Raw genomic sequence first — 12,630 nt, forward strand, 5'->3', positions numbered from 1 at the left:
CGCGAGGCTCTGGCACGTGAGATTGGGCAATAACTGGTGTGTCATGCCCTTACATGTCCGTGGCTGCATGTGCGCTACACTGAAAAGGCCAGCGTTTGTCGCTTACAGGTGCAGATAACCCGCTGAACAACGTTAGTGATGGGGATCTGTGATTACAATTATTACCCGCGAACGATGATTTCCCAGTAAGTGCAGGTCAACCGCAGTTCCGGAATTAGGCCTAACCGTCATTCCTGAAAAAATGAAAAACTTACGTGTGCAAACCACAGGTGCTGTAGCTTGCTAAACAGCTCGCCAGCCGTTCTCAGGCCCAGTATGGATTACACGTGATTGCACAAAGGTGAGAAAGGGTACCATATCCCCGGATAACATGTATGGATAGCATAGTATACACATTCAAAATATATGTCTATAGATCAGGAGGCAGGCTCAGACGGTGTCAGGCCCAGTATGGATTACACATGATTGCACAAAGGTGAGAAAGGGTACCGTGTCCCCGGATAACATGTATGGATAGCATAGTATACACATTCAAAACATATGTCTATAGATCACGAGGCAGGCTCAAACGGTGTCAGGCACAGTATGGATTTGACGGCCCAAACTACACAGCGGAGGAGAAGGGAGAGGTAGAGACTGCAAATGCTGGGGCCCTGCCCAAGCAAGGGGGGCCCACTCGTGGGCGTCGGTACTGGCACTGGGCCCCTCATAGTACGGCGGTGTGTCTGACGGCGGGTGTGCACCACCACCGTCAGAGACACTTGATTGCACTATGAGGGACCCTGTGCCAGTGCCCGCGCCCAAGAGTCAGCCTACCCACCTGTCCAGGGCAAGGGCTTTCGCACGGTTTCGTGCACTAGGTGGTGACCCCGGCCATGGGGGGGGAGGCAGCACAGTTAGGGAGTTTTAGAAAGTGGCATATGTTGATGTTGGACATTCAGCTGATGCAAAAGGCGAAATTGTTCAAGTCCCAGGAAGAGGAGGACCAAAGCAAGCCATTTTTCTGTCACCCTATGTGTCATCAGGGGAAGGTGGGACAAAATCCTTGAAAACCCATGCATGGTTCCTTTTAATGAAGGTTAGATCATCCACATTTTGGGTTGACAGACGGGTCCTTTTTTCTGTCAGGATTGATCCAGCTGTACTGAAGACTCTTTCCGATAGCACACTTGCAGCTGGGCAAGCGAACTCCTGTAAGGCATATTGTGCCAATTCAGGCCAGGTGTCCAGTTTAGCGGCCCAATAGTCAAAGGGGAATGACCTGTGCGGGAGAACATCGATATGGGAGGAAAAGTAGTTTGTAACCATAGTTGACAACTGCTGTCTCCTGTCACTTTCCATCGATGCAGTATTACCAGTTGTGTGAGCTGTACTTGAAAAATCAGTCCACAACATTGTCATGAAACCCCTGTCTCCAATGCCACTTCTGCTGTGTGCACCACAAACACCTCTGCCAAGCTGCCCCCGGCCCGTACGGCTCGTGTGAGAACCATCACCGCTGCTGTGTGCTGGGAATGCCTCAACCAACCGGTTTACCAGAGTTGCTTGTTTATTAGCCAATATTAGGTCAAGGATCTCGTGTGGCATGAGGTTTTGTAATTTGCCTTTATAGCATGGATCCAGGATGGTGGCCAACCAGTAGTCGTCATCGTTCATCATTTTGGCAATGCGGGGGTCCCTTTTTAGGATCTGCAAGGCATAATGTGACATGTGGGCCAATGTTCCCGGTGTCAATGATGCACTGCGAGTGCTGGTTGGAGGAGCACTTTCTGGCAAATCCACATCCCTCCAGTCACACACAAACCCTGTACCAGACCTTGCCACGTCAACATTTTCACTTGCCCAACGAGATGCATCCTCCTCCCCTAAGTAATCATCCCCATCATCATCCTCCTCCTCCTCTTCTTCCTCCACCTCGTCCAGGATAGGTCCCTGAGCAGACAATGGCTGAATGTCATCAAGGATTCCCTCTTCCTCTTCCTCCTCGTCAACATTGGCTGCAGACACCTGCACCTTAAGGTGCGTCAAAGTTTGCATGAGCAGACGCATAAGTGGGATGCTCATGCTTAGGATGGCGTCGTCTGCGCTTACCAGCCGTGTGCATTCCTCAAAACACTGAAGGACTTTGAGTGGTACACTGGGTACCACTCCTCTCAGCTAAGAACAGGCATCTGATGGCTACTTTCAGCAGGATAATGCGCCATGTCATAAAGCTCGAATCATCTCAGATTGGTTTCTTGAACATGACAATGAGTTCACTGTACTCAAATGGCCTCCTCAGTCACCAGATCTCAATCCAATAGAGCATCTTTGGGATGTGGTGGAACGGGAGATTCGCATCAGGGATGTGCAGCCGACAAATCTGCGCCAACTGTGTGATGCCATCATGTCAATATGGTCCAAAATCTCTGAGGAATGCTTCCAGCACCTTGTTGAATCTCTGCCACGAAGAATTGAGGCAGTTCTGAAGGCAAAAGGGGGTCCAACCCGTTACTAGCATGGTGTACCTAATAAAGTGGCCAGTGAGTGTATATATATATATATATATATGCAGTGGGGCAAAAAAGTATTTAGTCAGTCAGCAATAGTGCAAGTTCCACCACTTAAAAAGATGAGAGGCGTCTGTAATTTACATCATAGGTAGACCTCAACTATGGGAGACAAACTGAGAAAAAAAAATCCAGAAAATCACATTGTCTGTGTTTTTTCATTTTATTTGCATATTATGGTGGAAAATAAGTATTTGGTCAGAAACAAGCAATCAAGATTTCTGGCTCTCACAGACCTGTAACTTCTTCTTTAAGAGTCTCCTCTTTCCTCCACTCATTACCTGTAGTAATGGCACCTGTTTAAACTTGTTATCAGTATAAAAAGACACCTGTGCACACCCTCAAACAGTCTGACTCCAAACTCCACTATGGTGAAGACCAAAGAGCTGTCAAAGGACACCAGAAACAAAATTGTAGCCCTGCACCAGGCTGGGAAGACTGAATCTGCAATAGCCAACCAGCTTGGAGTGAAGAAATCAACTGTGGGAGCAATAATTAGAAAATGGAAGACATACAAGACCACTGATAATCTCCCTCGATCTGGTGCTCCACGCAAAATCCCACCCCGTGGGGTCAGAATGATCACAAGAACAGTGAGCAAAAATCCCAGAACCACGCGGGGGGACCTAGTGAATGAACTGCAGAGAGCTGGGACCAATGTAACAAGGCCTACCATAAGTAACACACTACGCCACCATGGACTCAGATCCTGCAGTGCCAGACGTGTCCCACTGCTTAAGCCTGTACATGTCCGGGCCCGTCTGAAGTTTGCTAGAGAGCATTTGGATGATCCAGAGGAGTTTTGGGAGAATGTCCTATGGTCTGATGAAACCAAACTGGAACTGTTTGGTAGAAACACAACTTGTCGTGTTTGGAGGAAAAAGAATACTGAGTTGCATCCATCAAACACCATACCTACTTTAAAGCATGGTGGTGGAAACATCATGCTTTGGGGCTGTTTCTCTGCAAAGGGGCCAGGACGACTGATCCGGGTACATGAAAGAATGAATGGGGCCATGTATCGTGAGATTTTGAGTGCAAACCTCCTTCCATCAGCAAGGGCATTGAATATGAAACGTGGCTGGGTCTTTCAACATGACAATGATCCAAAGCACACCGCCAGGGCAACGAAGGAGTGGCTTCGTAAGAAGCATTTCAAGGTCCTGGAGTGGCCTAGCCAGTCTCCAGATCTCAACCCTATAGAAAACCTTTGGAGGGAGTTGAAAGTCCGTGTTGCCAAGCGAAAAGCCAAAAACATCACTGCTCTAGAGGAGATCTGCATGGAGGAATGGGCCAACATACCAACAACAGTGTGTGGCAACCTTGTGAAGACTTACAGAAAACGTTTGACCTCTGTCATTGCCAACAAAGGATATATCACAAAGTATTGAGATGAAATTTTGTTTCTGACCAAATACTTATTTTCCACCATAATATGCAAATAAAATGAAAAAAAAACAGACAATGTGATTTTCTGGATTTTTTTTTCTCAGTTTGTCTCCCATAGTTGAGGTATACCTATGATGTAAATTACAGACGCCTCTTATCTTTTTAAGTGGTGGAACTTGCACTATTGCTGACTGACTAAATACTTTTTTGCCCCACTGTATATATATATATATATATACACAGTACGGACCAAAAGTTTGGACACACATTCTCATTCAAAGAGCTTTCTTTATTTTCATGACTATGAAAATTGTAGATTCACTCTGAAGGCATCAAAACTATGAATTAACACATGTGGAATTATATAATTAACAAAAAAGTGTGAAACAACTGAAAATATGTCTTATAGTCTAGGTTCTTCAAAGTAGCCACCTTTTGCTTTGATTACTGCTTTGCACACTCTTGGCATTCTCTTGATGAGCTTCAAGAGGTAGTCACCGGAAATGGTCTTCCAACAGTCTTGAAGGAGTTCCCATAGATGCTTAGCACTTGCTGGCCCTTTTGCCTTCACTCTGCGGTCCAGCTCACCCCAAACCATCTTGATTGGGTTCAGGTCTGGTGACTGTGGAGGCCAGGTCATCTGGCGTAGCACCCCATCACTCTCCTTCTTGGTCAAATAGCCCTTACACAGCCTGGAGGTGTGTTTGGGGTCATTGTCCTGTTTGGGCAGCATGGTGGCTCAGTGGTTAGAACTGCAGTCTTGCAGTGCTGGAGTCCTGGGTTCGAATCCCACCAAGGACAACATCTGCAAGGAGTTTGTATGTTCTCCCCATGTTCTCCCCATCCCATCTTTGGAATGTGGTTTCCTCCCACATTCCAAAGACATACTGATAGGGAATTTAGATTGTGAGCCCCATGGGGGACAGTGATGATATGTGCAAACTGTAAAGCGCTGCGGAATATGTTAGCGCTATATAAAAATAAAGATTTTATTATTGAAAAATAAATGATGGTCCAACTAAGCGCAAACTGGATGGAATAGCATGCCGCTGCAAGATGCTGTGGTAGCCATGCTGGTTCAGTATGCCTTCAATTTTGAATAAATCCCCAACAGCAAAGTACCCCCACAACATCACACCTCATCCTCCATGCATGTTATTGGGCTCCATCATATGTCCATTTTGCAAGCCTGCGAGAAAATCTCGGCATATGGATGCCATACGGAATACATAAGGATGCTTACATGTGCAAAATAAGCGGCCACACCTTGATAACCAATGGCATACGGATCACTATTCAGGGACCATTTCTGAGTATAATGACTGTACAATACGGTCCATATTTTTATAAGTTGCGTCTGACCCCAGCTTAAGACAAAAAAAAGTCTGCGGTTTTTAGGGGCACGGGCCCTTTAAAAGCTCAGGCAGCATATGTGCAGGGGCGTGCACGGAGTGTTCATTACCTGAACCACAGTGTCGCACGTCCCGATTGATACTGTCAAGTGTGCACCCGTCATCACGGGTGTATGACGTCAGAGTCAAGCGCCGCATGCAGCAGGCACACACATTCACCACTGCCTCTGCTAGGTCAGCGGCCATTTTACTATGTGCATGCCGAACCTGCAGAGGAGGATGCCATCCGGCGCTGGGAGTGCAGGAAGGTAAGAGGAATATTTTTTTCTCTCTTTCTCTGTGTGCATGAAGCCAGGACTAGTGGCCAGGATGGATAAATGGGGGTCAGGATGGATATATGGGGGCAGGACAAAGGACCAGGATAGATACATATGAGGGGACAAGATGGATACAAATGGTGGGCTAGGATGGATACATATTGGGGGGGCAGAATGGATACATATGGGGGCCAAAATGGATACATATGAGGGGCCATGATGGATACATATGGGGCCCAGGGTGCCAAGATGGATATATGAGGGGCAAGACAAAGGACCAAGATGGATACATATGGGGGCCAGGATGGATATATATGGAGGGCCAGGAAGGATACATATGCATATACAGTGGGGGATAAAAGTTTTTAGTCAGTCACCAATTGTGCAAGTTCTGACACTTAGAAAGATGAAAGATGCCTGTAATTGACATCATAGGTAGACCACAACTATGAGAGTCAAAATGAAAAAACAAATTCAGAAAATCACCTTGTCTGATTTGGCAAGATTTATTTTGAAAACTATGGTGGAAAATAAGTATTTGGTCACCTAAAAACAAGCAAGATTTCTGGCTCTCACAGACCGTAACTTCTTCTTTAAGAGACTCCTCTGTCCCCCACTCATTACCTGTAGTAATGACACCTGTTTGAATTTGTCATCAGTTTAAAAGACACCTGTACACAACCTCAAACAGTAGAATATACAATCACTGCACATATAGAGGTTGAAGAGGTTTGCTTCAAGTGAATCATTTATTACAGGTGATAGGTGAACTGACAGGCAAGAATAGATAGAATTCTTGCCTATCAGTTCACCTATCTACTGTAATAAACAATTCACTTGAAGCAAACCTCTTCAACCTCTATGAGTGCAGTGATTGTATATTCTACTATTTATGGGACCATTGGCTCCGTTCACTAGCACCATCACATCCACAAGAGTCAAGTGCTAGCCTTCTGCTCTTCTACACAACCTCAAACAGTCACACTCAAAACTCCACTATGGTGAAGACCAATGAACAGTCGAAGGACACCAGAAACAAAATTTTAGCCCTGCACCAGGCTGGGAAGACTAAATCTGCAATAGGCAAGCAGCTTGGCATGATGAAATCAACTGTGGGAGCAATAATAAGAAAATGGAAAACGTACAAGACCACTGATAATCTCCCTCGATCTGGGGCACCACACAAGATCTCACCCCGTAGGGTCAAAATGATCACAAGAACAGTGAGCAAAAATCCCATAACCACACGGGGGACCAAATGAATAACCTGCATTAAGCTGGGACCACCGTAACAAAGGCTACCATCAGTAACACACTACACAGCCAGGGACTCAGATCCTGCAGTGCCAGATGTGTCCCCCTGCTTAAGTCAGTACATGTCCGGGCCCATCTGAAGTTTGCTAGAGAGCATTTGGATTATCCAGAAGAGTATTGGGAGAATGCCATATGGTCTGATGAAACCAAAGTAGAACTGTTTGGTAGAAACAAAACTCGTCGTGTTTGGAGGAGACAGAATGCTGAGTTGCATCCAAAGAACACCATACCTACTGTGAAGCATAGGGGTGGCAACATCATGCTTTGGAGCTGCTTCTCTGCAAAGGGACCAGGACAACTGATTCATGTACATGAAAGAATGCATGGGGCCATTGTTGTTAATTCGCTTTCTGGTCTACCTCTGGTTACTACTGAAGGTGGTGGAGCTGGTCATATTGACAGAGGGGTTGCGAGTTCTCTTTCTGGGCTCCCTCTGGTGGTTACTGGAGGTAATGGAGCTGATCTGATTAACAGAGGCTTGCCACCTGATAATGAGGAGGACGATTGGAGATCTGGGGTTTCAGACTGGATTTAAGACAGCCGACTCCCTTTATCCCTGCTGGTGATTTTTTCCTGCCTCCGAGGTCTTAGTTTCCAGCTCAGTCCCTGCATGCTCAGCTAAGTGTTCTTTTGCTATTGTTCACATTTGATCTGGTTTTGTCTATTTCAGTTTTGTGTGGGTCAGCTAGCTCCGGCTGGGGCTGTGCTGAATCACCATCCATATGTTATGCTTGTGCCAGTTTTTGTCCCTTATTAGATTGGCCTCTTTTTGCTCTGCTTTCAGAATATACCAGAGTGCTGATATAGGGGGCGAAGTCGAGCGACTTCAGTATTTTTCTATCAGACGTGTTGGACTTTTTTGCAGGATTTTTTGCGTGATTGCAGACAGTGTCTTTCCTTTCCTGTCCTGTCTAGTCAGTGTGGGCCCCATCGTTTGCTCAGTCTATTTTCCTACCTGCGTTTGTGTTTTCATCTTGTCTCACCGACAATATATGTTTGGGGCTATCTATTCCTTTGAGGTCTGCTCTGGGGCAGTTTAGATTTCCCCTTTCTTGCTTTAGGCTTATTTAGCTCTCCAGCTGTGCCGAGGCATCTAAGATCATCGTAGGTACGCTCCACGGCTACTGCTAGTTGTGTGGATAGGATCAGGGGTCTGCAATCCGCTTAGTTACCAACCTCTCTGGTTTTCTGTGGCTTGCTTGGTCTTGCTCTCCTCCTCGGTGACCCAATCATAGCAGGCCATGTATCATGAAATTTTGAGTGCAAACCTCCTTCCATCAGCAAGGCCATTGAAAATTAAATGTGGATGGGTCTTTCAGCATGATAATGATCCCAAGCACACTGCCAGGGCAATGAAGGCGTGACTTCGTAAGAAGCATATGAAGGTCCTGGAGTGGCCTAGTCAGTCTCCAGATCTCAACCCCATAGAAAACCTTTGGAAGGATTTGAAAGTCCGTGTTGCCCAGCGACAAGTCCAAAACATCAATGCTCTAAAGGAGATCTACATGGAGTAATGGGCCAACATACCACCAACAGTGTGTGCCAACCTTGTGAAGACTTACAGAAAACGTTTGACCTCTGTCATTGCCAACAAAGGATATATAACAAAATATTGAGATGAACTTTTGTTAATGACCAAATACTTATTTTCCACCAAAATTTGCAAAATAAATCTTGCCAAATCAGACAAGGTGATTTTCTGGATTTATAATTATATAAATATTTGCGCTAAAAAAGTGTGTCCTAAAATCCAAAGAAAAAACACCTTAAGGTGTAACATGCAATACCCATGAAAAATAATAAAGATAAAGCACTAATATGCCTAGAGGAATGGGCTCGGGGTGATTTTAAGATAAAGCACAGTTATGTTAACCAGACGAGTACCTTTCAACATCTGAATAGAGCCATGTTCAAACGGTGCTCTGTAATCCCAATCCAAGGCTGAGTACACAGAGTGGCTGCTCCCACTGAAAGCCAAAGGTCCTTGTGCTGAAAAAATGTCGTGTTGTAGTCCAAGTGAGGGAACCTCCAAAATTGGTATCAAGGGTTAATGATAAAATGTCGCTAATGTGATGACAGGTAAAGGACGATGCCCTGGCCGGTGACAATTGTTAACAAAATCGCGCCGCAGCACAGCGACAGACGCGCTGTGTAAAAGCCGTTTTTCTTTGGATTTTAGGACACACTTTTTTAGCGCAAATATTTGTATAATTATAATTATTATTTTATTGTTTAGACAAATAGGTGGTATTGTCTCTTTATTTGCTGCTTTTGTGTTCCTCACGCAGTGCCCCAAGCTAAGCCATCACGATTTTCTGGATTTGTTTTCTCATTTTTACTCTCATAGTTGTGGTCTACCTATGATGTCAATTACAGGTCTCTCTCATGTTTTTAAGTGCGAGAACTTGCACAATTGATGTCTGACTAAATACTTTTTTTCCCCACTGTATGGCGGTCCTGAAGAGATATTTGGAGAGAGGGGCAGGACAAGGGACATATGGGGGCCAGTATGGATAGCTGGGGGGAAGGATTGAAATCTGGGGGCCAGACTAGACAAGGGACATAGGGAGCCAGGCTGGGGCATATTATAAAATAAAGGATGCCAGGCTGGGTGAGATTATTAAATAAAGGAAGCCAGGAAGAGGGTCTTAATTACTGTTTGTGGTACCAGAATGAGGAACATGCTATATTAGTTTATGGTGACAAGTAGGAAGCATAATTTCTTTAGGGTCCAATTACGGACATTATTTCTACTGTAAAATAATTTACTTTTTAGAAAACTGTTTTCCATGGAGGGAACAAAAAGGGGGGTCTTGTTACTGTGCATGGCGGCACTGTGTCACTTTTTTTCTTCATCTGATGTAGTGTGGAAGTCAGGGAAAAAGTGGGAAATATACTCTGGAAGTGATCACCTATTGATGACTGTGTGTTATTTTTTGCAGAGATGAGTCCTGGCTGGAAGAAGTGATAGCGGTCTGTGCTGGATGAAGAAGAAAAGCGAAGATGAAGGACTTCAATTACAGACGTCTTGGTGAGTCAGTGTATTACATGTATACGCACACTATACACTGTGTACAGAGTTCCTATGTATAATGTCACTAGTGTTCACTGTATTACATGTACATTGACATTTTATACAGAGCTCTTGTGCATCATGTCACTGTTGGAATAACAGTGTTGTTAGTATTGTGGTTTTTATTCATGATCAGTATTGTAGTATGTGGTGGTAATTTGTGGTCTGGCCATGGTGTGGTGGTATATATCTCCTGTATGTCGTATTATTTGGTCACTATGTGGTCTGTTCATGGTGTAGCATATTTGTTTCTTGTATATGGTATTATTCAGTCACTATTTGGTCTGGTCATGGTGTAGTGGTATTCTCTGTATGTGGATTATTCGGTAAACGTGTGGTGGAATATGTAGTCTAGTTATGGTGTGGTGGCATTTCTCCTTGAATGTGGTATTTCTTGGTCGCTATATGTGGTAATATGTGATATTATTCGGTCACTATATGGTCTGGTCATGGTGTGGTGGTATTTCTTCCCGTATGTAGTGTAGTGTAACAGCTTACAGATATTTGCATATATCTGTAGGGTGGGCCCCTAGGGTCCATTCCCCCTGTGGGCCCCAGACACCCCAGTCTGACCCTGCACTCAGGACAGACCTATCAATCAATTAGTGCAGGAGGAAAAGCTGTCCATACTCGCCATCTCTTCAAACTATGTTTTCTTTGAAACACTGGAGAGTCCTGTTGAATAGGAAAGGCAGGATGATTTTTGTTGCAGCTGCTTTTCTAAACTTTGACTTCCTTACAGCATGTACATAAGTTCATTAATGAGACCTGGTATTCCCGCTACAACTCACAATTAGATGAAGATCTTCTAACCCTCATCTGGTCGGTAATTGTGTCAGCATTTACAATTGGAGGTCTACTTGGAACATTTGTTGGTGGACTTGCAGCGGTAATGCTTGGCAGGTAAGAAAAGCGTACTAACTCATTTTATGAATCTACATTTATTATTATTATTATTATTATTATTATTATTATTATGATTTATTATTATGCATTCATATAGCGCCATTTATTCCCTGGCACTTTACATGTGAAAAGGGGAAATATAGACAAGTATAATAAACATGTGTAAGACAAGGGACACAAGAGTACATAAGGAGAGGGAACCCTGCCCGCGAGGGCTCACAGTCTACAGGGATGGGTGAGGATACAGTAGGAGAGGGTAGAGCAGGTCGTGCGGTGGTTCAGTAGACCGAGGATCATTGCAGGCTGTAGGCTTGTCAGAACAGGTGGGTCTTCAGGTTCTTCATGAAGGTTTCCGTTGATGGTGAGAGTCTGATGTGTCGCGGCAGAGAGTTCCAGAGTATGGGGGAAGCACGAGAGAAGTCTTGTATGTGGTTGTGGGAAGAAGAGATAAGGGGGGAGTAGAGAAGGAGATCTTGAGATGATCGAAGGTTGCGTGCGGGTAGGTACCTAGAGACCATATCACAGATGTATGGAGGAGACAGGTTGTGGATGGCTTTGTATGTCATGGTTAGGGTTTTGAATTAGAGCCTCAGGGCAATAGGAGGTAGTGAATTGCCTGGCATAGGGGGTAGGCTGGGGAATAGCGAGGAGACAGGTGGATTAGTCAGGCAGCAGAGTGTAGGATGGACTGGAGCGGTGCCAGAGTGCTAGAGGGGAGGCCAGAGAGTAGGAGGTTGCAGTAGTCAAGGCGGGAGATGATAAGAGCATGCACTAGTGTTTTTGTGGCTTCGTGGTTGAGGAATGAGCAGATCCGGGAAATATTTTTGAGTTTGAGGTGGCAGGAGGAGGCGAGGGCTTGGATATGTGGTTTGAAAGAGAGCGCAGAGTCAAGGATCACCCCAAGGCACCAAGCGTGCGGGACTGGGGAAAGAGAGCAGCCATTGACATTGATGGATAGGTCTGTTGGAGGGGTAGAGTGAGATGGGGGAAAGTGTTGTGAGTTCATTTTCTGGTCTACCAGTTGTGAGATCTCCTTCCAGGCTCCCTCTGGTGGTAACAGGAGGTAGTGAGGCTGATTTAATCAGTAGAGATCTGCCACCTGATAATGAGGGTGACGATTGGACCTCAGGAATCTCAGACTGGATTAAAACAGCCAACGCCCTACTCTGGTGCTGGTGATTCCTTCTGGCTTGTCAGGTCTTGGTTCTCAACTCTGTTCCAGTCAGCTCAAGCTAAGTTTTTCTGCTAATGTTCACACTTGGTTTTGTTGGTCTATTCAGTTTTTTGTGTGTTCAGCCAGCCCCGGCGGGGGCTGTGCTGAATTTCCACTCTTATTTAACTGTATTTGCCAATTTTCTTTTTGTCCCTTATTAGATTGGCCTCTTTTTGCTCTGTCTCAGAATATTTCAGAGTGCTGATATAGTGGGAGAAGTCTAGTGACTTCAGGGTTAATTTTGTTATCAGAAGTGTTGGACATTATTTTTGTAGGGTTTTGGGCAGATTGCAGACAGTGTCTTTCCTTTCCTATCCCTTCTAGATAGTTTGGGCCCCATCATTTGCTCAGCCTATTTTCCTGCCTGTGTTTGTGTTTTCATCTTGTTTCACCATCAATACATGTGTTGGGGCTGTATATTCCTTTGGGGTCTGCTCTGGGGCAGTTAGTTTTCCCCTTTTCTTGCTTTAGGCTTATTTAGTCCTCCGGCCATGACGAGGTATCTAGGTTCATCGTA

General features: G+C 45.0%; 1 protein-coding gene across 1 annotated transcript in view; it reads left to right on the forward strand.

Moving 5' to 3' along the window:
- Positions 1-12,630, forward strand: part of LOC141096299 (solute carrier family 2, facilitated glucose transporter member 9-like) — a 144,872-nt gene that overhangs the window by 35,997 nt on the left and 96,245 nt on the right. The window contains exon 2 of the mRNA XM_073582840.1: positions 10,737-10,897. Coding sequence (XP_073438941.1) covers positions 10,737-10,897 — 161 coding nt within the window. The remainder of the gene's footprint in view (positions 1-10,736; positions 10,898-12,630) is intronic.

Source organism: Dendrobates tinctorius, unplaced genomic scaffold, assembly GCF_039654945.1.
Source record: "Dendrobates tinctorius isolate UK_male_01 unplaced genomic scaffold, ASM3965494v1 ptg000073l, whole genome shotgun sequence".
Taxonomy (NCBI): Eukaryota; Metazoa; Chordata; class Amphibia; order Anura; family Dendrobatidae; genus Dendrobates; species Dendrobates tinctorius.